The sequence below is a fragment of the Coloeus monedula genome (genome assembly GCF_965178545.1).
Source record: "Coloeus monedula genome assembly, chromosome: 27".
In the NCBI taxonomy this organism is placed as follows: Eukaryota; Metazoa; Chordata; class Aves; order Passeriformes; family Corvidae; genus Coloeus; species Coloeus monedula.
The window spans coordinates 5,034,771-5,059,953 of record NC_138807.1 but is presented as its reverse complement, the minus strand read 5'-3'; the positions used below and the strand labels follow the sequence as shown (position 1 = coordinate 5,059,953).

Genomic DNA, 25,183 nt, shown 5'->3' with positions numbered 1-25,183 from the left:
CCACGACGGGGCCTCCCAGCACTGCCTTCAACACCTTTACAGCCCTGGATGATCCCAGAAGCGTTAAATCCACCGGATTCATCCTAAAATCCAAGCAGGTGGGGTATTTTGGGAAAAGCTGCTCCAGGGTCCGAGCGCTCCCCTAAAACACCCCCAGGTTTGGGTCCCTGAGCTCCCCAGCGATTCATCCTCTCACGGGACACAGAAAGTGAGGGGGAAAAGCTGTTTTCACCAAATTCTGGGGGGTTTGTTGAGAATCTGAGAGCTGGGGGTGATTGGGCAGGAGCAGGAGGGGAGTGGTTATCGAGGACCCGCATTTGGCAGCTCCCAAAAAGCGTTTTGTTGGAGGAAAACAACGATTAAAGAGGGAGAAAGAGTTTCCATCCCATCTCCTACAGGGAGGGAGGGGAAAATCTGAGCCACGAGCAGCGAAATCCCACAGGAGGGCGGGGATGATGCAGGGACCGGCAGGAAAACGGGGATTGAAATGGGGATTTAAGGCCCGACGCACCGGGATGGACACGGAGCGCTGGGACCAGAGGGACACATCCAGCCCCGGGCGCGGCCCGGGATCCCGGCGATCCCCAGGGAATGGCTGAGCTGGTGTGAGCAGCATCCCGAGCCCCGGCACGGGGAAAAGTCAAAGTTGAGCGTGGAGTTTCTGCCGGGCCCTTCTGCTTTTTATAGGTTGTTTAAACAAGCGACCAGTACAAACCAGCGCGGGGCTGGCAGCGCTGGGTGGGGACTGGGAAGGCAGGAGGAGCCAGCTGGGAAGTAGGGGAAAGGTGGGGATGGGATGCTGAGGGATTTTTGGGACCACCACGACCTCCGAAAGCCCTGTCTTCCCACCTCCCAAACATCACCCAGCCACCCCAAAGCCCCTAAGGGGGATTATAATTAATTTATCCGTGCCCTGGGACAATCCAGAGCCACATCCAGGCTCGGGGTGACGCTGCCACCCTCCAACCCCACTGTCACCTCGCTCGGGGGTGACACAGAGCGAAAGTCCCGGGCGCTGCCACGGCCCGGTGCCGATGGGTGGAGGCTTTTCGGTTCCAAAATGAGTGTGTGGAAGGAGGAAGGATTGAAAGGGCCCCCAAAAACGAGGTGGCTCGTGGCCCTCGGGAGGATGAACAGACACAGGGACCCCCCCCTCCATGCCCAGAGAGCGTTTGTGGCTCGGTGGATGCCACGTCCATGGGAAGGAACTCGCAATTCCCATGGGATTGGGCTGCCCCACGCCACAGTTGGGAATTAATTTGGGAAGCGACGCTCGGTTGGTGCTGGAGGCTTTGCTGGGTGCACTCAGGGCTGATCTCAGCCTGGCCCCATGGCTTTAGGGCTGCCTGGCTCACGGGCCTGGTTTGCTCCTGACAATCCTGCTGGGATTCTCGGGAAGACGAGGGAAATTGGAGGGTCTCAAATGCACCAATTCCCCCCCCAAATCCTTCTGGGTCTCCCCACAGCAGCGTGCCAGGCTTTCCATCCCTCTCACTGCTGGGATGACCCAGCAGGATCCCTGGCCTCTTGCACCAAAGTTTCCCAAAGTTTCCCAAACCCGCTTTTTTCCCCCGGATATCATCAGTGCTCTGGGCATGGAGGCGACCGGGAACATTTCACACCCTAAAAGAAACCTGAGACCTGCACCCCTCTCCCGAATCCCCCCTCCTTCCTGACCCCCAGATCTCCCCACGCGTCACCCTGACGTGACCATCTGGCAGCCGGGGACATGGAAAAGGGCCAGGATCAGGATGTCCGGATGGGTCACCCACGGTCCCTTTCCCGACCGGTGCCCGATGCCCTGAGGGATGCCCGTGGAGGTCCCCTGGGGGCACAGCCCATGGTCCCATCCCTGCTTTCCGCTCATCCCGAGCTTCCAGGTTAATTCATTCCCTGTGAAACCCCAGAGCCGGCAGCACTGGGAGAATTTCTCTCCTCAGAAGAAGAAAAATCCTGAGGATGGGGACAGGGACAGGGACACACTGGGAATGGGTTGTGGTGGGCAGGAGGATCTGGCAGAGGATCCACCTCGCTCTCCATAGGTGACGGGGGAACCCAGGTGGACTGGGACACCCTGGAGGTGCCACCACCCTGGAAGTGCCACCATCCTGGAGATGCCACCACCCTGGAGGTGCCACCATCCTGGAGATGCTGCTGTCTGGAGCCATGGCCGTGTCCCATCCCCACCTGGGAGTGGGAAGGAACCGGGCTGCCACCAGCACATGCCAGCAACAGCCAGGCCGCCGTGACACCCCAGCAAAGTGCCAGCGCCATCGGGGCTGCCCGGGCGCGGTGTCACCGCTGTCACTACAACCACGTCCAGCCAACAGCCCGGCCGTGCCGTGCCTCAGTTTCCCCCCGCGCCGTGAGCTCAGCCCCAACCCCCAAAGGCCCCGGTGGGCCCAGGGGTGGCGGGGAGGTGGCGGCGGGGCCGGGGCAGGGCGGCTGCCACCCAGGCTGCACTTTTGGGTTAAACCCGGGCGTTCCTCCCTGCGCAGACACGAGTAAAAATAACCGCCCCGAGCGCGGCGCAAACCACAGGCTTTTTATAGCCCGCCATCCCGAGACGGCGGGGCGGGGGCCGGGGCTCCGCCGTGCCCAGACCAGCCCGCCGGGCGCCGGCCCGGCCGCACCGGCCCCTCCCCGGGCCGGCCCCGCTCCCCCTGCCCGTGCGCCCCGACGGCGCGGCCGCCGGCATGCGGAGGGAGCCCGGTCGGAGTAGAACGGGGAGCGGTGCTGTCATGTGCCATTGTCATCCCCCCTGCTCGGCCCCGGTCACACCGGAGCGCGGCCGCGTCGCGGGGAGCCCGGGACTCCCCGTGCCCGCCGCGGGACACGCACCTGGACAGCCGCGCTTCCTCCTCGGCAGCTCCGCGCCCGCTCGGCCGCGGGTGCCCGGCGCTGCAGCGGAGCCGGCGAGGCCCCGGTGCTGATCCCGGTGCTGATCCCGGTGCTGATCCCGGTGTCGATCCCGGTCCCGGGGTCGGTCCCGTTCGTGTCCCCGGAGCGCGCGCGGCCGCCGCCTGCCCGAGCAGCGCCGGTGACATTTGCATAACCCCGCCCATCCCGCCGGAAGATTTGCATAGAGCAGCCGGGCTGTCCTGCCATTGGCTAAAGGTGAGGATTGGTTTGCATAGACACGCCCCTGGCGGGGAGAGGGGCGGGGCGAATGTGAAGGGGGCGTGGTCAAGGAGATCGGGGGGCTGCGGGGAGGGGGAGCCTGGGGAATTTTGGGGGGTGGGATTGGGGGGATTCCGGGGGGATATGGGGGGAATTGGGATGGGGGTGACGCTGGGGGGGTCTGGGGGGTGGGTGGGATTTGGCAGGGAAGGGCGTGGATGAGTTTGTGGGAATGTGGGAGGCTGGAATGGGGGTGAGGCTGGGGGGCCCGGGGAAATTGGGGTGGGGGATTTAGAAGGGGAGGACGTGGATGAGTTTGTGGGAATGTGGGGGGCTGGAATAGGGGTGAGGCTGGGGAGATTGGGGGGCTGGGATGGGGGATTTGGAAGGGGAGGACATGGTGGGTTTGTGGGAATTTGGGACACTGGGACGGGGTGAAGTTTGGGGGGTCCCAGGGGACGTTGTGCCCTCACTGCGGGGTTCAGGCCGGGCTGGGATGGAGGTTTTGGGCTGCAGTTTCAGGAGCAGGCTCTGGGTTTGGCTCATGGCATATCCCCAGGGTCCCCCATTGTGGTTTCAGGGGACTCCCCAGCACCGCCAGCCCCATCAGCCACAGGGTTTGGGGGTGTCACTCCCCTGGTCCCCAATATCACCGAGGGCTCAACAAAACCACGGTTAAAGAAACCTCCTCAGCTCCAAAACCCTCCTTCTTTTCATTTCTTTTTTATATTTTTATAAAGGCAGTGACTGCCCTGGGGGGTGGGGAGGGGAGTGGGGCACCCCCTCCTCCTGTCGCAGCCTGTCCCCGTGTCACCACCGAGCCACGCCACAGGGAGGCTGTGGGACAGCCCTGGGGACAAACCCCAACACCTCCGTGTCACCCTCCCGGCCCATTCGGTGCTGTGAGTCCCTGTCCCCAATGCCAGCCCCGGGAAGTTGGCAGGAACCTGAGGACGAGGAGCAGGGAGCAGAGGATGTCGCTGGCTCTGCATCCCGTGGCTCAAAGGCTGTGAAGACGCCCCAAAATTACTTTGTAGGGCAAAAGGGGGCAGATGCTGCTGGTGACAGAGCCTGGGGCTGGGGGGAGGGAATAGCGGAGCTGGAAGTCGGCGTTCCCGGCTGGAAGGTGCGGAGGAGCCAGGCTGAGAAGTTGGGCTCTGATCCCAAACCTAATCCCAAAATCAGCCCAGGGCAGGCACTGCCCAACCCACACCCCCCTCGTGTCCTCTGCCCTGATGGGGACAAAGCCGTGGTGGAGCCACAGGGATGACCAGGACACCGGGTGGGTGCCATGGGGGGGATCCTGACCCCTCCAGCGCCTCGGGAAGCTGCAGGGCTCCCCGGGATCCCAAAGGGAACCCCCTTGTTTACGGCAGCAATTCCCAACTTGGGACCCAATTCCCAAGTTCCCACTCCAGCTGGCGGGCAGCAGGTGGGAAAAACGGGATATCAGGGAAATCAGGGCCCACTCAGCCCCACAGCGGGGACGTCTGTGCACCCTGGCCATCCCGGGGGGTCCAGTCCCGCTCCCAGTCCCAGGAAGATTGGGAAGAGGGACTGGGAAAATGAGGAATTTCTGGATGAGGCTTTCAGGCCGCGCTGGCGTTAAGGACGCAACGTCTTCCTTAGAGCTGCTTTTAAAGCTCATGATTTATAGAGTGCAATTAGCAGAGTGTTAATTAGCCGCGCTTGTAATCTTAATTGATCCTGAAGAGGGGGTGGGAGGGAGAGCAGAAGCGCCAGGGCTTCGGCAGAGCCACGTCCCGGCAGAGCCTGAGGTGACACATCCAGGTGTCCCAGCCTGCCCTAGGACAGAGTTTGGGGACACACGGGGTGGCTCCTTGCCCGCCTCGGCTGTGGGACATCCCTGCCCTGCCCCGTCCTTCCTTCACCTCGGACTTCCCAGGGCTCGGCCCCGCTCACAGCCACTCCCAACCCTGCCAGGCAAAGCCATTTTGGGGCACAGGGACCCCCCAGGTCCCCCCGGGTCAGGGGGTGCCCAGGCTGGGCTGTGCCCGGCTGCTTCTTCCCAGCTCCGGGGTGGCAGCTTGAAAGCTTTGAGCTCCCTCTTGAGGCTCTTGCTGCCCCAAAATCCTGGGAATTTGGGGAGCCTGAGGTGCTGGATGCCCTGGGATGAGAGCTGCACCCCAAGTGACAGCGGTGGAGGACACGGCTGAGCCCCGTCACTTTCCAGGACACGGGAAAGGGACGGAGATGCCGTCACCGGGAGCTGGTTTGGGGACTTTGGGCCAAGTGCCAGTGACTGCCATCCCCCCCCCTTCCCCCTCCGCAGCCAAAAATGCTGGAAACGAGCCTGGAGCCAAACTCCTGCTGCTGCCAAGGCCAACACGCCAGGATTTCAAAATAGCCCCGTGTCCCGCGCGGCTCCGGCCGGAGCCGAGGGTGCCAGCGGGAACCACCCACGCGGGCCGGGCCGGGAAGGGACAGGAGAGGACGGGAAGGGACAGAAAGGGACAGAAAGGGCACTGCTCCTCCAGCAGACGGAAAGGTCAGCCCCATCCGGATCCCACAGCCAGGCCTGGGCACGGCCCCAGCATGGAGGAGGCTGCGTGGCACCCGCTGTCCTGGCACTGCTGGCGCGGTGCCCAGGGCGGGCACGGAAAGGCCAGACCCCAATGTCCCCTTGTGCCGTCCCCAGGGGGAATTCCCGTGCCAGGGGCTGCTCCCTTGCTCTTTCCCGAGGTGACAGGTGAGCTGTGGGGTGAATTTTCCGGAGTTAATGCTGCTTGAAACCTCCACGATTCCCTGGGGAAGCCGCTGGCGGGGCAGATCCCAGAGGAAAAGGCGATTCCGCTTCCCAGGATATTTATAAGACATGGGAAACTCGTGGGGGTCCCAAGGGCCTGGTCGAGGGTCCTTTCTCAGCCTGGCCGGACTGGGAACGTTCCGGGCGCTCCCTCCGGGGTTGGAGGGGACAATCCCGGCGCAGGTGGAGGCCAAAGGCGCCTCTCCCTGGGGATTCGGGATTAGGGAATCGCGGCGGCCTCTTCCCACCAGCCTGGGCTTACATCGGGGAGGGGTCAATCCCGGGGTTTTCCCAGCAGCAGGAAAGGCAGGGCTGGGAATGGGGAGAGCAGGGAGAGCGGCCCAGTGTCTGTCTGTCCCTCCGCCCGCCCGTCCTCCTCGGTCCCCACCCCCTCCCACCGCCCCGAGGAGGCTCCCGGGGCCCCACCGGGGGCGGGCACGGGGCGGAGCCGGCCTGGGGGACCAGGGAGGTCCCGGCCCGGAGGCAGGACCGGAGGCAGGACCGGCCCATCCCGGCGGGCAGCGGCGCGGGGACGCAGGCGGACACCGGGGAACGGAGGCGCTCCCGGCCCGGTGCCGCTTCCCGGTGCCAGTTCCCGGTTCCCATTCCACGTCCGAGCTCCCGCAGCGGCAGCACCGAGGAGTCGGGGAGCGCACGCACCTTCGGCACCCCCGCGGTGCCCGGTTCCCCCCGGTTCTCCCCGGTTCCCCCCGGTTCTCCCCGGCTCCCGGTGCCGCCATGCCCTCCGCGTACCCGCAGCGAGCCCTGACGGTGCTGCTGCTCTTCGGCACCTTGTCCGCTGCCATGGCCCTGCTCTCCTCCAGCCTCATCTTCCAGCTGCCGTCGGGCCGCGCCAGTCCCGCCGGAGGTGCCGGTGCCGGTGGCGGCCGCGGGGCGCTCCCGGAGCCGGTGGCCGCCGCTGTGCTGCCGGTGTCGGCCGTGCTGGCCGCGCTCTGCCTGGTGCTCAACGTGAGCTGCCTCCTGCTCTGCCTCCTCCACGGCTACTTCAGCACCGAGCTGTGCCGGGGGCAGCCCGGGCCCGACCGGTGAGAGCCACGGGGCGACCGGGGCAACCGGGGCTGGAGAGGCCGGGGGGGCTCGGGAGAGGCGGGGATGCTCGGAGGGGTCCGGGGGATGGACAGGAGGGAAGGGGCTGGAGGATGCGGAGGGATCGGGGAATGAGGGGTGCGGGGTGGCAGCGGGATTGTCACAGGACACCGGGACAGGGTCCCCTGGGCATGGGAAGCTGCCAACCCCTCCTGCGCCCCAAAATCCGCGTGAGGATTTGCCGGGCCCCCCAAAAAAAGAGGGGTTGTGGGGAGCAAACGGTGGGAAATTCCCTAAATTCCCCTCCGTGGTGCTTTCCATGAACCCCAAGGCTGGAACTGTGCCCTTTAATTTGGGCTGAGCTTAGCGGCTGCACGGACTGGGAGCAGCGAGTTTAGACCGGGCTGCACAATCCAGGTGATTTCATTTCCCGGATTTCAGATTTTTTTTTCGGATTTTGGGGGGGGTTACAAGAGCTCCTGGCGTCACCCCAGCCCCCAGGGACGGCCCAGGACCCCCCCAAAATGTTGTCGCTGAGGTCACTGCTGCGGTGACCGCCCGGGCCACCAGCACAGCACCAAAATGACCCCAGGGCTGGGCTCATTAACCACGGCCACGTGTTGATTTAATCATTACCGGCACTTTTACACCTGCACTGTTATTCCCGAAATAATTCCTCTCTTTTTTTCATGGATCTGGAATGGGCTGGGGGCTCCTCGCCCAGCTCCTGGGTTAAAATTAAAACCAGCTCGTGAATAATCAGATTTTAAAGTATTTTTGGGGACAACCGGATATCGTGGAGGACCCTCAGCGTGGCTCACACGATTTTTGGGACCGTTTTGACTTCAGTCAAAACTCATTTCAAGGGAATGACGATGTTGCAACAGCTTTTTGTCCCTAATTAGAGAATCCAATCAGTCCCCGGGCTGGAGAAATTCCAGCAGCGCCTCCTCAGCCTCTTCCAACGCTTCATTAACGGAGGAGAGCAAAAATATTTCTCCAAAACACAAAAACTCCCACAACGAACTCGGCTTTTTGTGGGAGCCGATTTTCCGCTGGGAAATTAACGACAAAAAACTCCCCCCCCGAGTCGTGGATTTCCCTGGGATCCCGGCTTGGATTCGGACTCCGTTTGGGAGCTGTGAGGTTCGAATTTGGGAATTCCGGGGGCCAAAGGGGAGCAGCGCTGATCGGGCAGCGGGATGCGAGGTCACAGGTGGGGACAAGGGACGTGCCAGCCCCTGCTCCAAGGCAGCGACATTCCCAAGGAATTCCCATCGCCGCAGGGAAGGCTCTTCCCCCCCCCCCCCCAAAAAAAAAAAAAAAAAAAAATCTGAATTTAAGGCGGATTTCTGTGTGCGGGTGACACGAGGCTTCGGGAATTCCTTTCCCTGGGATTCTCCAGCAGATCCCTCAATCCGTGCCTCAGTTTCCCCAGGTGCGACTTGAGAGTTCCGCTCACATTTGGGAGGAAAAGCGGGATTTTTGGGCCACGGGGCCACGGCCAGGAGGTGCTGGCGATGTCCCCGTGCCGTGGAGGCATTAAGGGAGCCGCTCACGTCGCGGGGACCTTTCCCACGTTGGCGCTGCCACCCCGAATTAGCTCAGGCCGCGCTCCCCGCTCCAAACAAATCCCAACGCTCCCGCTAATCCCTCCCGGCTCAGGTAATTAGGGAACAAAGCGGCCGCTCTTCCCTCTTGGAGCTGGGAGCGGATCCAGCGGCTCCCGACGGGACACGGGGACAGCGGAGGGGGCCCGGGCAGAGCATCCTCGGATGTGGAATTCCCTCCTTGACTCTGGAATTCTCTCCTCGGATGCGGGATTCACCTCCCTGGGTGTGGAATTCGTCCTCTGGATGTGGGATTCACCCCTTGGATCTGAATTCCCTCCTTGGATGATGTGGGATTCTCCCCTCGGATGCTCCGTGGAGCGACACGAGGGGTCCCACAGGATGGTTGCGCTCCCTTTCATCCTTTCCAAACAATTCCCTGGGATTTTTGGACGTGGCCAGCCGGGATCGGGTTTTTAAGGGACAATTCCCCAGGATTTTTGGAGGTGGCCAAGCAGGATCGGGTTTTTATGGGACAATTTCCCTGGGATTTTTGGACGTGGCCAAGCAGGATTGGGTTTTTAAGGGACAATTCCCTGGGATTTTTGGACGTGGCCAAGCGGGATAAGGTTTTTAAGGGACAGTTCCCCAGGATTTTTGGAGGTGGCCAAGCAGGATCGGGTTTTTAAGGGACAATTCCCCAGGATTTTTGGAGGTGGCCAAGCAGGATCGGGTTTTTAAGGGACAATTCCCTGGGATTTTTGGACGTGGCCAAGCGGGATAAGGTTTTTAAGGGACAGTTCCCCAGGATTTTTGGACGTGGCCAAGCAGGATCGGGTTTTTAAGGGACAATTCCCCGGGATTTTTGGACGTGGCCAAGCGGGATCTGGTTTTTATGGAGCTGTTTGGGGTATCCCAGCTCCCGCCAGCATCTCGGGTTTCCACCCCTGGCACCGCCTGCCCAAACCCCACATCCCGCTCTCCCGACAAGCACAGAACCCTCTGCTCACTCCAAACGCAGCGAGGACGGAATTTTCCAGCTCCTTTTGGCTCTGGAGGTGCCCGAGAAGCGCCGGCAGCGGGAGCAGGGATTGGGGCTGGGGTGAGACAAAGGCTCTGCTGGGAAGGCTGAGATCTTCTCACGAGTTTTAAGCGCAGCTCAAGCACCGAGTCCCGCCCAGACAAAAGGGCTGAAACCGGAGCTGGGCACAGAAATCCAACCCCGAGGGTGAGGAGAGAACCCAGCCCGGCTTTGTCCCTTTTTTGTCCCCCAGGCTTTGCTGAACTCGAGCAAATCACCTGCAAAAGTTTTGTCTCTCCTCAACCCAACCCCACTCGGCCTTGGAAGTACGGGCAGGCGGGAAAAATGGGAATTTTCAAGCGATTTCCCAATTTTCTGTAAGAAGAAGAGCCTGGGGAACCCCAAACTTAGGACTTGGGGGGTGACTTGGCCCTGAGCTCTTCTCAGTTTTGAGTTCCTCAGCTCCAGCGTTTTTCCCTGGGCTCGGAGCAGGAGCAGGATCCTTCCCAGAGCTGTTTTCCCTGCGAGGAGCCTGCCCAGAGGCTCTGTTTTCCTCGTTTTCCCTCTTTTCCAGGGCAGACTGGTTCCTCCTGGACAGCTGCAGTGTCCGGCACGCGGCCATCGGCCTCTTCTGCTGCGGGGTCTGCCTCTACCTCACAGGCAAGTGTCCCACCAGTATTCCCAGTACTCCCAGTCCAGCCCCGGACTGGTTTCTGCTCCATCACCTGGTGGGGCTTTGCCAGCTCGTTCCCACATCGTGAACTTCCCATTCCAGGGGCCCAAAGCTGGAATTTTGTAGGGGCTGGAGGGGGTCCAGAGATGGGAATGGAGCTGGAGAATTCCTGAGGGAGCTGGGAAGGGGCTCAGCCTGGAGCAAAGCGGGATCAGGGGGGACATTCCCAATCTCCACCAGTCCCTGCCAGGAGGGCACGGCCGGGGGGGATCCCAGGGGGGACACCAGGACAGGAGGGAACGGCCCCAGGCTGTTCCAGGTGGGCCATCAGCGGGAATTTCCTCCTGGAAAGGCCTTGGAACTGCCCAGGGAGGTTTGGAATCCCCACCCCTGGAGGCGTCCAAGGAACGTGGCATGGGCGACCAGGTGGGGATCGGCCACACCTTGGACTCGGAGCTCTTTTCCAACCTCAGCAATTCCATGGATTTACAAATCCATCCGTTTTTAGTCCCGGCTCCTGAGACCGTCCCTGTGCTCTGCCCCCTCTCCCAGCTCTGGCCCTTTTCATGCTGCTGCTGTTCGAGCCGGAGGCTGCCATCGCCAGCGCCTGCATCCTGGCCTCTGGAATCCTCGTCCTGCTCATCACCGTGCTCCACGCCCTGCTCCGCGCTTCCCAAATTTCCCAGCAGAGCCGCTCGGAGCCTTCCCAAGCCCTGTACGAGAACGACTCAGCCCCTCACGGAGACAGCTCCGGCAGCGAACTCAACAACAAGAACGCGGCTCCTCCCCGGCCCCGCCCTGAAATCCACCGGGAATTCTCCTTCCCACCTTTCCTGGAGCGCAAATCCCAGCTGGGCTCGGCCTCCAGCAGCAACCTGAGCTCGGCGGGCAGCCCCGGTAAGGAATTCCAGCAGGAATTCCAGCAGGAATGTCGCGACTTGTCGCGCACGCACCGGACGCTGTCGGTGGAGTCGGGGCTGCTCCAGGGGCAGGGAAAAACTTGGAATGTCATCACGCAGGAGATGAGGAATGTGATGTCCCGCAAGCCCACGGGCAAGGACTCCACGCTCGTGTGATGGAAAATTGGGATTTTCCCGGCAGCTTCCCGGGATTTGTAGCTCGAGGCAGAGCTGCCTCGGAGTTGTTGCTTTTTCCATGTTTTGGGATTTTTTTTTTCCTGGATAAACTCCTTTATCCCCAGCCAAATTCCCCGATCCATCCAGGACCATCCCAGCTGCGGGAAAGGACGTGGAAAACGTGGATGAGAAGCAGGAATTGGAATTCCCACGAGCAGAACTCCTTCATTCCTTTTCCAGCTGATCCCAGCTGATTTCCTTGGATGTTGTCCCTCCCTTCTCCTTCCTCCCTGCTCCATCCTCAGCCTGACCCTGGGATGGGAGGGCTTTGGGGTGGCCAAGAATGGGGTTGAGGTGGCCAAGAACAGATTTGGGGTGGTTTAAAGTGGGTTTGGGGTGGCCAAGAGTAGTTTTGGGGTGGGAAAAATGAGGTTTGGGGTAGCAAAGGGTGGATTTAGGGTGGCCAAGAGCAGGTCTGGGGTAGCCAAGAAGGTGGGTTTGGGGTGGCCAAGAACAATTTTGGGGTGGCAGAGGCGGGGTTGAGGTGGTGGGAAGGGGTTTGGGGTGGCCAAGAGTGGGTTTGGGATGGCAGAGGGGTGGGTTTAGGGTGGGAAAAAGCAGATTTGGGGCAGCAGAAGGTGAGTTTGGGGTGGAAGGGATGGGGTTTGGGGTGGCCAGAAGTGGGGTTGGGGCTACCAAGGGCAGGTTTGGGGTGGCCAAGAACAGATTTAGGGTGGCCAAGGGTGGCTTTGGGGTGGCACTGCTATCATCCCAAAAGCCACCTGGCATCCCAAGACCAACTCCCCTGGAATTTGAGTTCAGCACTGCTCTGTTCCCTCCATCCCTGGAAAATCCTCCTGGAAAATCCTGGATCCAGGAGGGATCCACACCAAAGCTCTGCCTCTTCCCAGTGACCTCCAAAACCGGGGGGGGGGGATGAAGAAAATCCTTTTTTTGGTAGGATTTTAAGGACCAGGACAATTCCTTTTCTCCCTTGACAGCCTCCAATTCCACATTATTTTGCTCCATGCCCTTGGAAACAGCGGGATAAAACCAATTCCAAGCTCCCACGGCGACAGGAGAAAGTTTGAAACCTTTAAAAGGAATTTTCTTGTCGGTTTTTTTGGGCTGGTTTTTCTTTGTTGTTGTTTGTTTCTTTTCCCTTTTTTATTCTTGTCCTCATTAAAACCAAAATCCAGCAATTCCTTGGCAGCCACGGGAAAGGTTCTCCTTGGAGAATTCCTCCTCAACAAAAGCTTGGAGCGTGCCCACATTCCAGCTTTTACACAAAATTCCCAAAAAAAGACCTCAGTGGGGGGGGGGGGGTTGTTTTGGTGGCTAAGAGGCAGGAAAAAAAAAACCTGGGAAGGACAAACACAAACCCACCCCATTTTTCCATGGAAAAGGGACAAAAGAGGTCCCAAAAAGCAGGGATTTGGGATTTGCCAGCTCCTTTTTCCTGGGAATTCAGGGGCCTCTCTACCTGTGCAGCCCCATAGGTTGGGCAGGGGGGGTTTTTCACTCCTTCCCGAGGCTGGAAAAGGATCAGGATGGAAAAATCAGGAAGTGCCTGGAGGATTCTTGGCTTGGGGGGTGGCGGTGCTGTGGAAAAAGAGAGAGAAAGTCACACCCAGAGGCCTGGAAATGTGGAAAATTTGGGATTTCCTTAAAAAATCCCCCTTTCCTGCTGGCTCCTGGGATAAGGGGCTTTCTCTGGGGTGTCACAGGTACTTCTGTATCCCAAAAAATTCCCCCAAAAATCGCCCTAAAAAAAAAAAAAATACCCCCCTCCCCCCAAAAAAAAAAAAAAAAAAAAAATTCACAAAAAATGAAAAAAAATTCCCAAAAAAAGAAAAAATATTTAAAAAAAAAAAAAATTCCTCAAAAAAAAAAAATCCCAAAAAATGAAAAAAAAATTCCCCAAAAATGCTCAGGATGTGACCCTGCCATGGAAAACACCAGGAATGTTCTGGATACTCCACAGAGATAAAGGATCCCTGCTTGCTGGGCTGGTTTCTGCTGGATTTTGGGAATTTTCTCCCCTTCCCCAGCCAGATCCCGACACCTCAGGAGAGGCAAATCCAGCCAGGATCTGCTCCAGGATCTTTTAGGAGCTGCCAAGCAGGAATTCAATCCTGCTGCCACTGATTCCTAAGGAATTCTGCCCAGAAAATCAGGATCCAAGCAGCCTCTTCCCAATCCTTACATCCCCACATTCCCAACCCCTTCGGATCCAACAAAAACCCCGCCTTCCACACAACCAACCCTCCCTAAAAATTCAATTTTTTCCCACTTTTCCCTCGGCAAACGACGCCGTTTGCTGCCCAAAAATGGGGGAAAAAAGCAGGGAATGCTGTCCTAAATAATTCTGGAATTGTTCTCCCGGGATTTTGCCGGATACCTGCGGCCCTGGGCGGCGTTGAGCTGCTCCTTCATGGCTATGGAATGTTTGAGGAGGCTGTCGATGCTCTTGAAGTACACACTGCTGTCAGTCATGTTCTTGATGGCGCTGGAAAAGCGGGAAAAGCGGGAGGAGGACGGAGCTGGAATTCCCAAATTTTCATCCCTTCCCCTCTAATCCCAGCAAATCTCAAGTTTTCGGTGGTTTCCACTGCGGGAAGTTGGGAAAAACCCGCTTTGGAAGCCCTGAAATTGCTGCTAAGAGTTCCCAAATCCCAGCTCTTCCCGTCCTCGTTGCCTGGATGCTGCTCCAGAATTCCAGGAGTTCCCAATCCAATACCTGCAGGCGTATTCCACGGTGTAAATGGCTCCCTGGCTCTGCTCCTCCCAGCTCTGCATGTCTGACTGGGGAAAAAACCACATGGATTAGGCAGCATCTTCCCAAAAAAAAAAAGCTCTTCCCAAAAAAAAAAAAAGGCAGCTGCTCCTCCCTGGGAATTCCCGGATCCTGGGAGGCACCCCGGGCTCCTCGGAATAAAGATTTATTGCGTGTGTGACTCCTTCAGGGGGAAAGTTTGGCTATTTTGGGAATTGCTGGGGAAATTCCAGGGACAATTCCCGTTGTTTTGAGGTGGTTCAGTCCAGGAGCCACCAACGGAGCCTCCGGATATTCCGGAGTCGCATCCAACTGGGATTGGCCTGGCAGGAAGTTGGGATCTCCATTCCTCAGGAGTTCAGCCCTAAAAAACCAGGGAGAAGTTCCTTTCCCAGCACTCCGAGCTCTGTTTTCCTTGGATTTGCCACTCATTTCCCAGCTGGGATTCTCCCAGTGCTCCGGAATGCTCCAGAATTCCAGAGGCTGATCCCTGCCTTTCCCAGCTGGGAAAGGAGCCCTGCAAAGCTCACACTGCATCCAGAAGTTCTGGAATTTGGATGGAGCTTGGAATTCATCCCAAATCCTTCCTGCTGCTCCAGGAATGCGGAGTTTGGAAGGATAAAAGGAACAAATCCCTACAGGCCTGGCTTGGAGAAATTCCCTGCAGGAGAGGCTCCATGATCCCGGGATTTGCAGCCCCTCAGAGCCTGTGCTGATCCCAGAATGGGAACTGGGAAGGAATTGCTCCCTGGGAGGAGAAGGGAAGGCTCCAGGAAAACCTTGGAGCTGCTTCCAGAGGCTGAAGGGGCTCCAGGAGAGCTGGAGAGGGATTAGGGATAAAGGCTGGAATTCCAGGACACAGGGAATGGGTTTAAACTGGAAAAGGGCAGGGATGGACGGGATACTGGGGAGGAATTATTCCCTGGAAGTGTCCAAAGCCAGGCTGGAGAAGGGAAGCTCCAGGAAAACCTTGGAGCTGCTTCCAGAGCCTAAAGGGGCTCCAGAAGAGCTGGAGAGGGATTTGGGATAAAGGCTGGAATTCCAGGACACAGGGAATGGGTTTAAACTGGCAAAGAGGAATTTGGGTGGGATCTTGGGAAGGAATTCCTGTCTGGGAGCCTGGGGAGGGAATGGGATGGAATTCCCAGAGAAGCTGCGGCTGCTCCATCCTTGGAAGTGCCCCAGGCCAGGCTGGAGAAGGGAAGGCTCCAGGAAAACCCTGGAGCTGCTTCCAGAGCCTAAAGGGGCTCCAGGAGAGCTGGAGAGGGATTTGGGATAAGAAATTCCAGGACACAGGGAATGGATTCAAACCGGGAAAGAGGAATTTGGGCGGGATCTTGGGAAGGAATTCCCAGCTCTGAGCAGAACGGGCTGGAATCCGCAGAGAAGCTGCGGCCTCCCCACCCCACTGGGAGCACCCTGGGATCATGGAAGGCGTGGGGGGTGGGATGATCCCACAGCTGCCGCCATCCCGGGATTCCGAGGCTGGAAAAGCGGGAATCTGACTGACCTTGTGCTGGGCCAGCTCCGGGAGGGATCTGCGGACGTGCTCCTGCAGCCGGAACAGAGCCACCGAGGGCTCGTTGGCCAGCACGTACAGGCTCTCCGTGAACTTGTCCGTGACTGCCGGGAAAAGCCGGGAAAAGCCGGGAATCAGCGGGAAATCGGGATGCACGGGGAGGAAGGGGTGGGAAATCCCCCTCCCGGGGATGTTTCCAGCAGTGGAAGTGTGAGAGTTTGGGAGATTGAAGTGGTGAGGGGTGGTGGTGGGGATCTAGGGAAATGCATGGAGATGTGTCCAGAGAAATCCATGGAAATCCAGAGAAATCCAGAGTATCTCCATGGAAATCTGCAGAAATATCTCCAGAGAAACCCACGGAAATCCATGGAAATCTCTGCATGGGAAATCCCGAGAAATCCAGAGTATTGCCATGGAAATTCATAGAAGTAGCTCCATGGAGATCCATGGGAATCCACAGAAAACCATGGAAGTATCTCCAGAGAAATCCATGGAAATCCATGGAAATCTCTGCATGGGAATCCCGAGAAATCCAGAGAAATCCAGAGTATATCCATGGAAATCCATAGAAATATCTCCATGGAAATCCACCGGAATCCATAGAAATCCATGGAAGTATCTCCACAGAAACCCACGGAAATCCATGGGAATATCTCCACAGAAATCCACGGAAATGCATGGAAGTATCTCTAGAGAAACCCATGGAAATCCATGGGATTCTCTCCACAGAAATCCACGGAAATATCTCCGTGGAGATCCATGGGAATCCACAGAAATCCATGGAAATATCTCCACAGAAATCCATGGAAATCTCTCCACAGAAATCCACGGAAATCCATGGGATTCTCTCCCCAGAAATCCAAGGAAATCCATGGGAATCCACAGAAATCCATGGAAGTATCTCCACAGAAATCCACGGAAATCCATGGGAATATCTCCACAGAAATCCACAGAAATCCATAGAAATATCTCCACAGAAACCCGCGGAAATCCATGGGATTCTCTCCACAGAAATCCACGGAAATCCATGGAAATATCTCCGTGGAGATCCATGGGAATCCACAGAAATCCATGGAAAGATCTCCACAGAAACCCACGGAAATCCATGGGAATATCTCCACAGAAATCCACAGAAATCCATAGAAATATCTCCACAGAAACCCACGGAAATCCATGGGAATATCTCCACAGAAATCCATAGAAATATCTCCACAGAAACCCACAGAAATCCATGGGAATATCTCCCCAGAAACCCGCGGAAACCCATGGGAATATCTCCACAGAAAGTCACAGAAATCCACGGAAAGATCTCCACGGAAATCCACGGCAATATCTCCTGTCGCGACATGCAGCGTCTCGCCGCGACCGGGCAAATCGCCCCCGCGGAGCCTCGCCGAGCCCCTCCCGGTCCCTTCCCGGGCCGCTCCCGGTCCCCTCCCGGTTCCCCCCGATCCCGATCCCCCCCCGGTCCCACCTTTCTTCACCTTCAGCTGCATCTCCGGCTCCTCCATCCCGCCCGCCGCCGCTTCCGCCGGCGCCGCCTCCCCGCAGCCGCCCCTCACGGAAACCCGCGCAGCGAGAACACCCACGGCTAGAAACGCGGCCGCGCTGCTGCCGTTCCGCTCCAGCGCCACAGCGGCGATCCCCCCTCAAACCGAGCACCCCCGGGCCGTGTCCCCCCTCCGCCAAGTCCCCACTGTCCCCCGCGGGGACACTCGGTGGCTCCCGGTTTGGCCGTGCCCGGCTCGGGCCGCCGCGCCGCCGCTGCCCTCAGAGGGCTCTGGGGGTGTCGCAGCGCCGCGGTCGCGGCCTTTGCCTGGCTGTGACAGCCGGGGGTCCCCCTCGGACACCCCCTTTCACCGCGACGCGTCCCCAAGGTGTCCCCAAGGTGTCCCCAAGGCCAGGGGGGTCCCGCCCGCTGCCCCACGGCCACGCCGGGCCCGCCCTCAGCGGGGAGGTGGCGCCGCGCCGGGCTCCCTGAACGCCCCGGGCCGCCCCGGCCCCACCGGGCCCCGCGGCCGCAGGAACGGGAAACACCGCGGTGAGACCGGGAACGGGAACGGGATCGGGATCGGGGAGTGGGATCGGGAACGGGGAGTGGAGGCAGCGGTGAGGGGCTGGGGAGAAGGAGGGAGGGGGTCCCGGGGGTCCCTCCGGCCTGGGCCGAGCGCGGAGGAGCTCCGGGAGCGGGGGTTTGGAGTGTGGGAAGTGCCGGGAATAGGGATGGGAACGGCGAGGGGAGCCCAGGAATAGGGATAGGGATGGAAAGGGCAAGGGAACAGGAACAGGGAGGGAAAGGGGAGCCCAGGAATAGGGATGAGGAGGGCGAGGGGACCCCAGGAATAGCGAGGGAAGGGAGATCCCAGGAATAGCGAGGGAAGGGAGATCCCAGGAATAGGGATGGAAAGGGGAGCCCAGGAGTAGGGATGAGGAGGGCGAGGGGACCCCAAGAACAGGGAGGGAAAGGGGACCCCAGGAACAGGGAGGGAAGGGAGATCCCAGGAATAGGAATGAGGGGGGGGAGGGGACCCCAGGAATAGCGAGGGAAGGGAGATCCCAGGAATAGGGATGGAAAGGGGAGCCCAGGAGTAGGGATAGGGATGGAAAGGGCAAGGGGACCCCAGGAACAGGAGGGGAAAGGGGACCCCAGGAATAAGGATGAGGAGAATAAGAGGGACCCCAGGAATAGGATGGGAATGGCGAGAGGGTCCCCAAGAACAGGGAGGGATGGGGAACCCCAGGAAGAGGGATAGGGACAGAAGGGGGGATCGCAGGAACAGGGATGAGGAGAATAAGGGGGACCCCAAACCCTACTGCAGTTCGGGGCTCACAAGCGCTCGGGCTCTGTCCCACATGTCCCTGTTTTTCCCCTTTTTCCCAACCCATCCTTGTGCCGGGAAGGTGAAGGAGCAGGCGGAGGTGTCGGGAAGCCCCCCTTGGAGCACGGGACCCCCCGGAATTGGGTGGAAAAAGGGGGAAAGCAGGGAAAAAGCAGCGGAGGAGCTGGCGGCCACCGGGGACACGGGGGACAGCGGGGTCCCCTCGGCGTGTCCCCAGCAGGATCGGGACGTGGCACTCCCGGAATGCGGGGACGGTGAGTCTGGGAATGCTGGGGGACCAAGCGGATCCGGGATCCTCCTGGAAAGCGGGATCTGGCTGGGTCTCACGTGGAATATCCTGAGCTGGAAGGGACCCACCGGGATCATCCAGCCCGGGACACCCCAAAATCCCCCCCACGGGTGATCCCGACCTTCCTGGATTGCAGGTGGAGCCGAGACCCTGCGGAATTCCTCGGCTGCTTCCATGGATTCCCAGAGCAGCAGCGAGCCCCCGGCTCTGGATGGTGAGTGGGGTACAGAGGGAGAAATCCCCGGGATCTCTCATCCCAAAAAAACAACCTGGGAAAGAGCCTCAAACTGCTGCCATAACGTGGCAAATCCCATTCCGATCCCAATCCCAAACCTTGGTGCTGACTCCTCCTGCCAGCCCTGAGAGGTCGCTGCAGCTCCACGCTGGAATTGGAGATGGGAATCTCATTTTCCCTGGATTTTTCCCAGTTAAACTGTGGATCAGAGGCTGGAAAGATTTTGGGATTCCCAAGTGGAGCCCGTCAAGGATGGGAAATATGAGGATGAGCCTGGATTATGGGGATTTATGGCGTTAATGCCACATTCCTGCTGGAATTCTGATGGATCTGGTCCCTCCTGGGCTGGTTCCTCTCCCTGCTCAGTTTCCAGGTTTATTTTAGGATGGGAATAATCCCTGGTTTTGTAGGAGTTGGGTTTTGGACAAGGAACAGCTCTGGGTAAGGGCTGAGCTCTGTCCTGTGCACAGAGAATAAATACAGGGGGAAAACCCGAAATCAATAGGGAATAAATAGAAAATAAACCCCAAAATAATTGGGAATAACTCCAAATTTAATAAGAGAATAAACCCGAAATTAACAGAGAATAAATAAATATAAAATAACCCCAGAATTAATAGAGAACAAACCCGAAATTAATATAGAATAAACCCCAAATAATAGAGAATAAATAAATATAAAATAACGCCAAAATTAATAGAGAATAAACCCCAAATTAATACAGATTAACCCCAAAATTAATAGAGAATAAACCCCAAATTAATAGAGAATAAATAGAGAATAAAACCTGAAATTAAGAGAGAATAAACCCAAAATTAAGAGAATAAATGCAAAATTAATAGAGAAAAAATCTGAAATTAATGGAGAATAAATAGAGAACAAACCCAAAATTAATAGAGAATAAACCCGAATTAATACAGATTAACCCCAAAATTAATAGAGAATAAACCCAAAATTAATAGATAATAGAGAATAAAACCTGAAATTAATAGAGTAAACCCAAAATTAAGAGAATAAACCCAAAATAAATAGAGAATAAATAAATAGAGAATAAACCCGAAATTAATAGAGAATAAACCCTGAAATTAATAAACCCCAAATTAATAGAGAATAAACAGAGAATAAACCCTGATATTTACAGAGAATAAACCTGAAATTTATAGAGAATAAATCCCAAATTAATAGAGAAGAAGCAGAGAATAAACCCGAAATTAATAGAGAATAAACCCTGAAATTTATAAAGAATAAACCCCAAATTAATAAAGAATAAACAGAGAATAAACCCTGAAATTTATAAAGAATAAACCCCAAAATAATAGAGAATAAACCTTAAAATTTTTAAAGAAGAAACCCCAAATTAATAGAGAATAAACCCCAAATTAATAGAGAATAAACCCCAAATTTATAGAGAATAAACCCTGAAATTTATAGAGAATAAACCCCAAATTAATAGAGAATAAACCTTGAAATTTATAAAGAATAAATCCCAAATTAATAGAGAATAAACAGAGAATAAACCCCAAATTTGTCGAGAATAAACCCCAAATTATAGAGAATAAACCCTGACATTTATAAAGAATATACCCCAAATTAATAGAGAATAAACAGAGAATAAACCCCAAATTAATCGAGAATAAACCCTGACATTTATAAAGAACAACCCCCAAAATCAACAGTGAAAACCCCCAAACTTAAGAGAATAAACCTGCAATAAATAAAGACTAAACACCTAAACCCAGAAGAAACCCCAAAGGAGCAGGACAGGACCCCAAAGGAGCAGGAAATGACCCCAAAGGAGCAGGACAGGACCCCAAATGAGCAGGAAATTACCCCAAACGAGCAGGACGGGACCCCAAACGAGCAGGAAATGACCCCAAAGGAGCAGGACAGGACCCCAAATGAGCAGGACGGGACCCCAAAGGAGCAGGACGGGACCCCAAAGGAGCAGGACGGGACCCCAAAGGAGCAGGAAATGACCCCAAATGGGTAGGACAGGACCCCAAATGGGTAGGACAGGACCCCAAAGGAGCAGGAAATGACCCCAAAGGAGCAGGACAGGACCCCAAAGGAGCAGGAAATGACCCCAAAGGAGCAGGAAATGACCCCAAAGGAGCAGGGCACGACCCCAAACGAGCAGGAAATGACCCCAAATGAGTAGGACAGGACCCCAAAGGAGCAGGAAATGACCCCAAATGAGTAGGACAGGACCCCAAAGGAGCAGGGAATGACCCCAAAGGAGCAGGGCACGACCCCAAACGAGCAGGAAATGACCCCAAATGAGTAGGACAGGACCCCAAAGGAGCAGGGAATGACCCCAAACGAGCAGGACAGGACCCCAAAGGAGCAGGAAATGACCCCAAAGGAGCAGGAAATGACCCCAAAGGAGCAGGGCACGACCCCAAACGAGCAGGAAATGACCCCAAATGAGTAGGACAGGACCCCAAAGGAGCAGGAAATGACCCCAAATGAGTAGGACAGGACCCCAAAGGAGCAGGGAATGACCCCAAAGGAACAGGACAGGACCCCAGAGGAGCAGGGAATCCCAAAACAACGCTGTGAATAAAGCCATCCCCTCCTCCTGGCAGCTTTCCCCCTGAAGCACTCCAACACCCTGACCAACCGACAGCGAGGCAACGAGGTCTCCGCGCTGCCGGCCACGCTGGACAGTGAGTGCCACCCGTGTCCCCACGGGGCTGCAGGGGACATGGGGGCAGCAGGGGAGGGGCTGCACCCACCCTGAGCTTTGGGGGTACCCCCCAACCCCCCCAAATTTGCAGGGAATTGGGGTTTTTTCCCTGATGGATTCCGTCTCTCCCAGCGCTGTCCATCCACCAGCTCGCTGCCCAAGGGGAGCTCATCCAGCTGAAGGAGCACCTGAGGAAAGGTTGGTGTCTCTTTGGCCCTGCCAGGACCTTTCTGGTGACCTCAAACCCTCAGCTTGGTTTTTATTCAGCTGTAAAACCACTGGAATTTCAGGGTTGGGTTGGTTTTTTGGTTTTTTTTTTTGGAGGTTTTTCCAGTTTTGGAGATTGGAAAAAGCCTCAAAAAAATCACGAATTCCAACCATCTACCAGCTGATGGAGGCGGTTTTGCAGCCCTTACTGGTTTTACTGGGAGCACAGCGGGGTTCAGCCTGGCTGTTTTCACCTCCCCCAGGTGAGAATTTGGTGAACAAACCTGACGAGAGAGGCTTCACCCCCCTGATCTGGGCTGCAGCTTTCGGGGAAATTGAGACCGTCCGGCACCTCCTGGAATGGGTGAGGCCGTGGGACACTTCCCATCCGCAGCTCCAGGAGCTTCCAAAGTGTCCAGCAGCATCCTGGGATCTCTCTTTTCTATCCTGGGATCTCCCTTTTTCATCCTGGGATCTCCCTTTTCCATCCTGGGACCTCCCTCTGTCATCCTGGGATCTCCCTTTTCAATCCTGGGATCTCCCTTTTCCATCCTGGGACCTCCCTTTTCCATCCTGGGATCTCCCTCTGTCATCCATCTGTCTTTCATCCTGGGATCTGTCTTTCATCCTGGGATCTCCCTCTTTTATTCTGGGATTTCTCTTTCAAATCCTGGCTCTCCCTCTGTCTTTAATCCTGGGATCTCCCTCTGGTTTTAATCCTAGGATCTCCCTTTATTATCCTGACATCTGTCTTTCATCCTGGGAATCTCCTTCTTTTTTTCCCTGGAAATCTCCCTCTTTTTTTCCTAGAATCTCCCTCTTTTTTCCCTGGGAAAGAGGGAAAAAGAGGGAAAGATCTCCCTCTTTTTTTCCTGGAATCTCCCTCATTTTCCCTGGGATCTCCCTCTTTTTTTCCCTGGGAATCTCCCTCTGTCTTTAATCCTGGGATCTCCCTCTTCAATCCCAGAGGATGCTGCTCCCTCCCTGTGGCACTTGTGGCATCGGGGAGCGGGGATCAGCTCCTCCAGCATTCCAGAGGGAGCTCATTCCCACTTCCCACGTGTATCCGAGGGTCGGGAGGCACTCCCAGCTCAAACCCAGCCGGAAAACTGCAACGCACGACCGGAGACCCCAAAATAAATGGGGGCAGATCCATAAAGGATTTCATGAAATCCAGGAGGGATCAGTGGCTGGCAGGGCTGGGAGAACAGGGAGATCTTTGATGGAAATCAGTAAAAAACCCAAAGGGATTCAGACGGGGGAAAAAGGGATGAGGAACAGGATCCGTCAGCACTGGAGAGGAGGTTCTGAAGCCTCACCTGAGATACTGGATGAGGATTCAAATATTCCCAGTAAGGATTTTACTCCGGAGAGGGAACTGGGAATGCAGGGGTGGTGTCAGCCCGTGGGAAGGGAAGGTGGCTGCAGGCGATGTCACCTCGCTGTCCCCACCCCTGCTGTCCCCAGGGCGCCGATCCCCACGCGCTGGCCAAGGAGCGGGAGAGCGCCCTGGCCCTGGCCAGCATGGGCGGCTACACCGACATCGTCACCATGCTGCTGGACAGGGACGTGGACATCAACACCTACGACTGGGTGAGTGCCACCAGCACGGCCAGGGGACACCGGGGACACCGGGAGAAACCTCCCCAGTGCCACCAGCACGGCCAGGGGACACCGGGGACACCGGGAGAAACCTCCCCAGTGCCACCAGCATGGCCAGGGGACATCGGGAGAAACCTCCCCAGTGCCACCAGCACGGCCAGGGGACACCGGGGACACCGGGAGAAACCTCCCCAGTGCCACCAGCATGGCCAGGGGACACCGGGAGAAACCTCCCCAGTGCCACCAGCACGGCCAGGGGACATCAGGAGAAACCTCCCCAGTGCCACCAGCACGGCCAGGGGACATCAGCCCAGAGTTGGGAGAGGCTGGAAGGAGGTCCCAGTGGGACCCGGTCTAGAACTGGAAGAGACTGGAAGGGGATCCCAGTGAGTCCCGGCCTGGAACTGGGCGAGGGTGGAAGGGGAATCCCAGTGAGTCCCAGACTGGAGCTGGCAGAGGGTGAAAAGGGCTCCCAGTGAGTCCCAGACTGGAGCTGGCAGAGGGTGAAAAGGGCTCCCAGTGAGTCCCAGACTGGAGCTGGCAGAGGGTGAAAAGGGCTCCCAGTGAGTCCCAGAAGGGCTGGGAAGGGGATCCCATTGAGATCCAGACTGGAGCTGGGAGAGAGGCTGGAAGGGGGATCCCAGCCTGGAACTGAGATACTGCAAGGGGGATCCCAGCGGGTCAGGAACCTCCCGAGGGAGAACAGGGAGAGGCAGGAGCTGTGTGAGCTCGGGAATGACTTTTCCCTCCCCTTCCCCACCCCACAGAACGGGGGCACCCCCCTGCTCTACGCCGTGCGTGGGAACCACGTCAAGTGCGTGGAGACCCTCCTGGGTAAGGCAACACCTGCTCCTGGTGCTTCCAGCTCCTGGAATCGCTGCTTCCCTGCCTTGGGAAGAGAGCCTGGCTGCCTCGGGGCAGCTTTTGGGGTGGCTTTTCCCTGGGCAGCCTCTCTCCCTTTCCTGACCCGCAGCTCGCGGCGCTGACCTGACGGAGGAGGCGGATTCGGGATACACCCCCATGGACCTGGCGGTGGCCTTGGGACACAAGAAAGGCAAGTGTCCCCTTCCTGGGGAGCTTCCAGGGAATTCCCAGCTCCCAGCCCTGCTCGGGGCTTCCTTGGACCTCCCAACACCACAGCTGTGCCAGGCAGAGGCTTCAGTCCAGGGAAATCCCGGGCTCTGCTTCCCAACTGGAGCTGGGATAAGGCTGGGATGGGGGAGGTGGGGACAGGCTTCTGGAAAACAGGGATTTTCCCTCCGAAAATGGGGATATTCCCTCAGAAAACAGAGGCTTTCCCTCAGAAGGTGGAATTTTCCCTTGGAGAACAGGGGCTTTCCCTCTGAAAAACAGATTTTCCCTCAGAAAACAGTGACCAGATCCTTCCCAGAGCAGCTTCCCTGGATTCCCCTCCCCTCCCTCCCTCAGTCCAACAGGTGATCGAGAACCACATCCTGAAGCTGTTCCAGAACAAGAAGAAGAAGAAGTGAGGTGGCTCCAGCTCTTCCCAGGATCACCACGGCCTCATCCCAGCCTGGAGCAGGCCCTGGCACGACGCTCCAGGCACGGAGGAATCCGGGAATTTCTGCCCTCCATGGATCCAGGCCTCTCCCGGAGCTGGCACGGCCACAGTGCCTCAAATCCAGGGACACTCATTCCTCAGGGCAGCAGTGCTCCAGCCCCGCCCGGGCTTGGCTGCTCCGTGTTTTCCATTGGAAGGAAACTCTAATTGGAATTAAACTCGGAAGCAGCCCCGTCTGCTGTCTCAGCCCATC

General features: G+C 57.2%; 3 protein-coding genes across 3 annotated transcripts; 2 read left to right on the top strand and 1 right to left on the bottom strand.

Annotated features, from left to right (window-relative positions):
- Nucleotides 1–6,625: 6,625 nt before the first annotated feature.
- TMEM221 (transmembrane protein 221) lies at nt 6,626–11,254 on the top strand (the record flags this gene model as incomplete). Its single annotated transcript, XM_082297876.1, has 3 exons — nt 6,626–6,933; nt 10,080–10,165; nt 10,731–11,254. 3 exons carry the CDS (start codon nt 6,626–6,628, stop codon nt 11,252–11,254), a joined length of 918 nt encoding a protein of 305 aa, XP_082154002.1.
- Nucleotides 11,255–12,395: 1,141 nt separating this feature from the next.
- On the bottom strand, nt 12,396–17,126 carry BORCS8 (BLOC-1 related complex subunit 8). The gene is made up of 5 exons (XM_082297751.1): nt 17,024–17,126; nt 15,541–15,653; nt 13,995–14,059; nt 13,656–13,763; nt 12,396–12,856 (listed from the first exon to the last, which is right to left on the bottom strand). Exons 1-5 carry the CDS (start codon nt 17,058–17,060, stop codon nt 12,814–12,816), a joined length of 366 nt encoding a protein of 121 aa, XP_082153877.1. The 5' UTR covers nt 17,061–17,126; the 3' UTR covers nt 12,396–12,813.
- A 329-nt stretch (nt 17,127–17,455) lies between these two features.
- RFXANK (regulatory factor X associated ankyrin containing protein) lies at nt 17,456–25,030 on the top strand. Its single transcript, XM_082297750.1, has 10 exons — nt 17,456–17,590; nt 18,451–18,643; nt 18,815–18,892; nt 21,499–21,579; nt 21,732–21,797; nt 22,070–22,170; nt 23,274–23,399; nt 24,176–24,242; nt 24,382–24,462; nt 24,837–25,030. Exons 3-10 carry the CDS (start codon nt 18,853–18,855, stop codon nt 24,896–24,898), a joined length of 624 nt encoding a protein of 207 aa, XP_082153876.1. The 5' UTR covers nt 17,456–17,590; nt 18,451–18,643; nt 18,815–18,852; the 3' UTR covers nt 24,899–25,030.
- The last annotated feature ends 153 nt before the right edge of the window (nt 25,031–25,183 follow it).

Bases quoted from the DNA above. Each gene is read 5' to 3' on its own strand.
- BORCS8 (XM_082297751.1), bottom strand. From the start codon at position 17,060: ATGGAGGAGCCGGAGATGCAGCTGAAGGTGAAGAAAG. The intron at 15,654-17,023 runs GTGGGACCGGGG...TTTTCCCGGCAG, and splicing joins GCAGCTGAAGGTGAAGAAAG to TCACGGACAAGTTCACGGAG. The intron at 12,857-13,655 runs GTATCCGGCAAA...CTTTTTCCACAG, and splicing joins AACGCCGCCCAGGGCCGCAG to CACCGCCACCCCCCAAGCCA.
- RFXANK (XM_082297750.1), top strand. From the start codon at position 18,853: ATGGATTCCCAGAGCAGCAGCGAGCCCCCGGCTCTGGATG. The intron at 18,893-21,498 runs GTGAGTGGGGTA...TCCTCCTGGCAG, and splicing joins CGAGCCCCCGGCTCTGGATG to CTTTCCCCCTGAAGCACTCC. The intron at 23,400-24,175 runs GTGAGTGCCACC...CCCACCCCACAG, and splicing joins ACATCAACACCTACGACTGG to AACGGGGGCACCCCCCTGCT.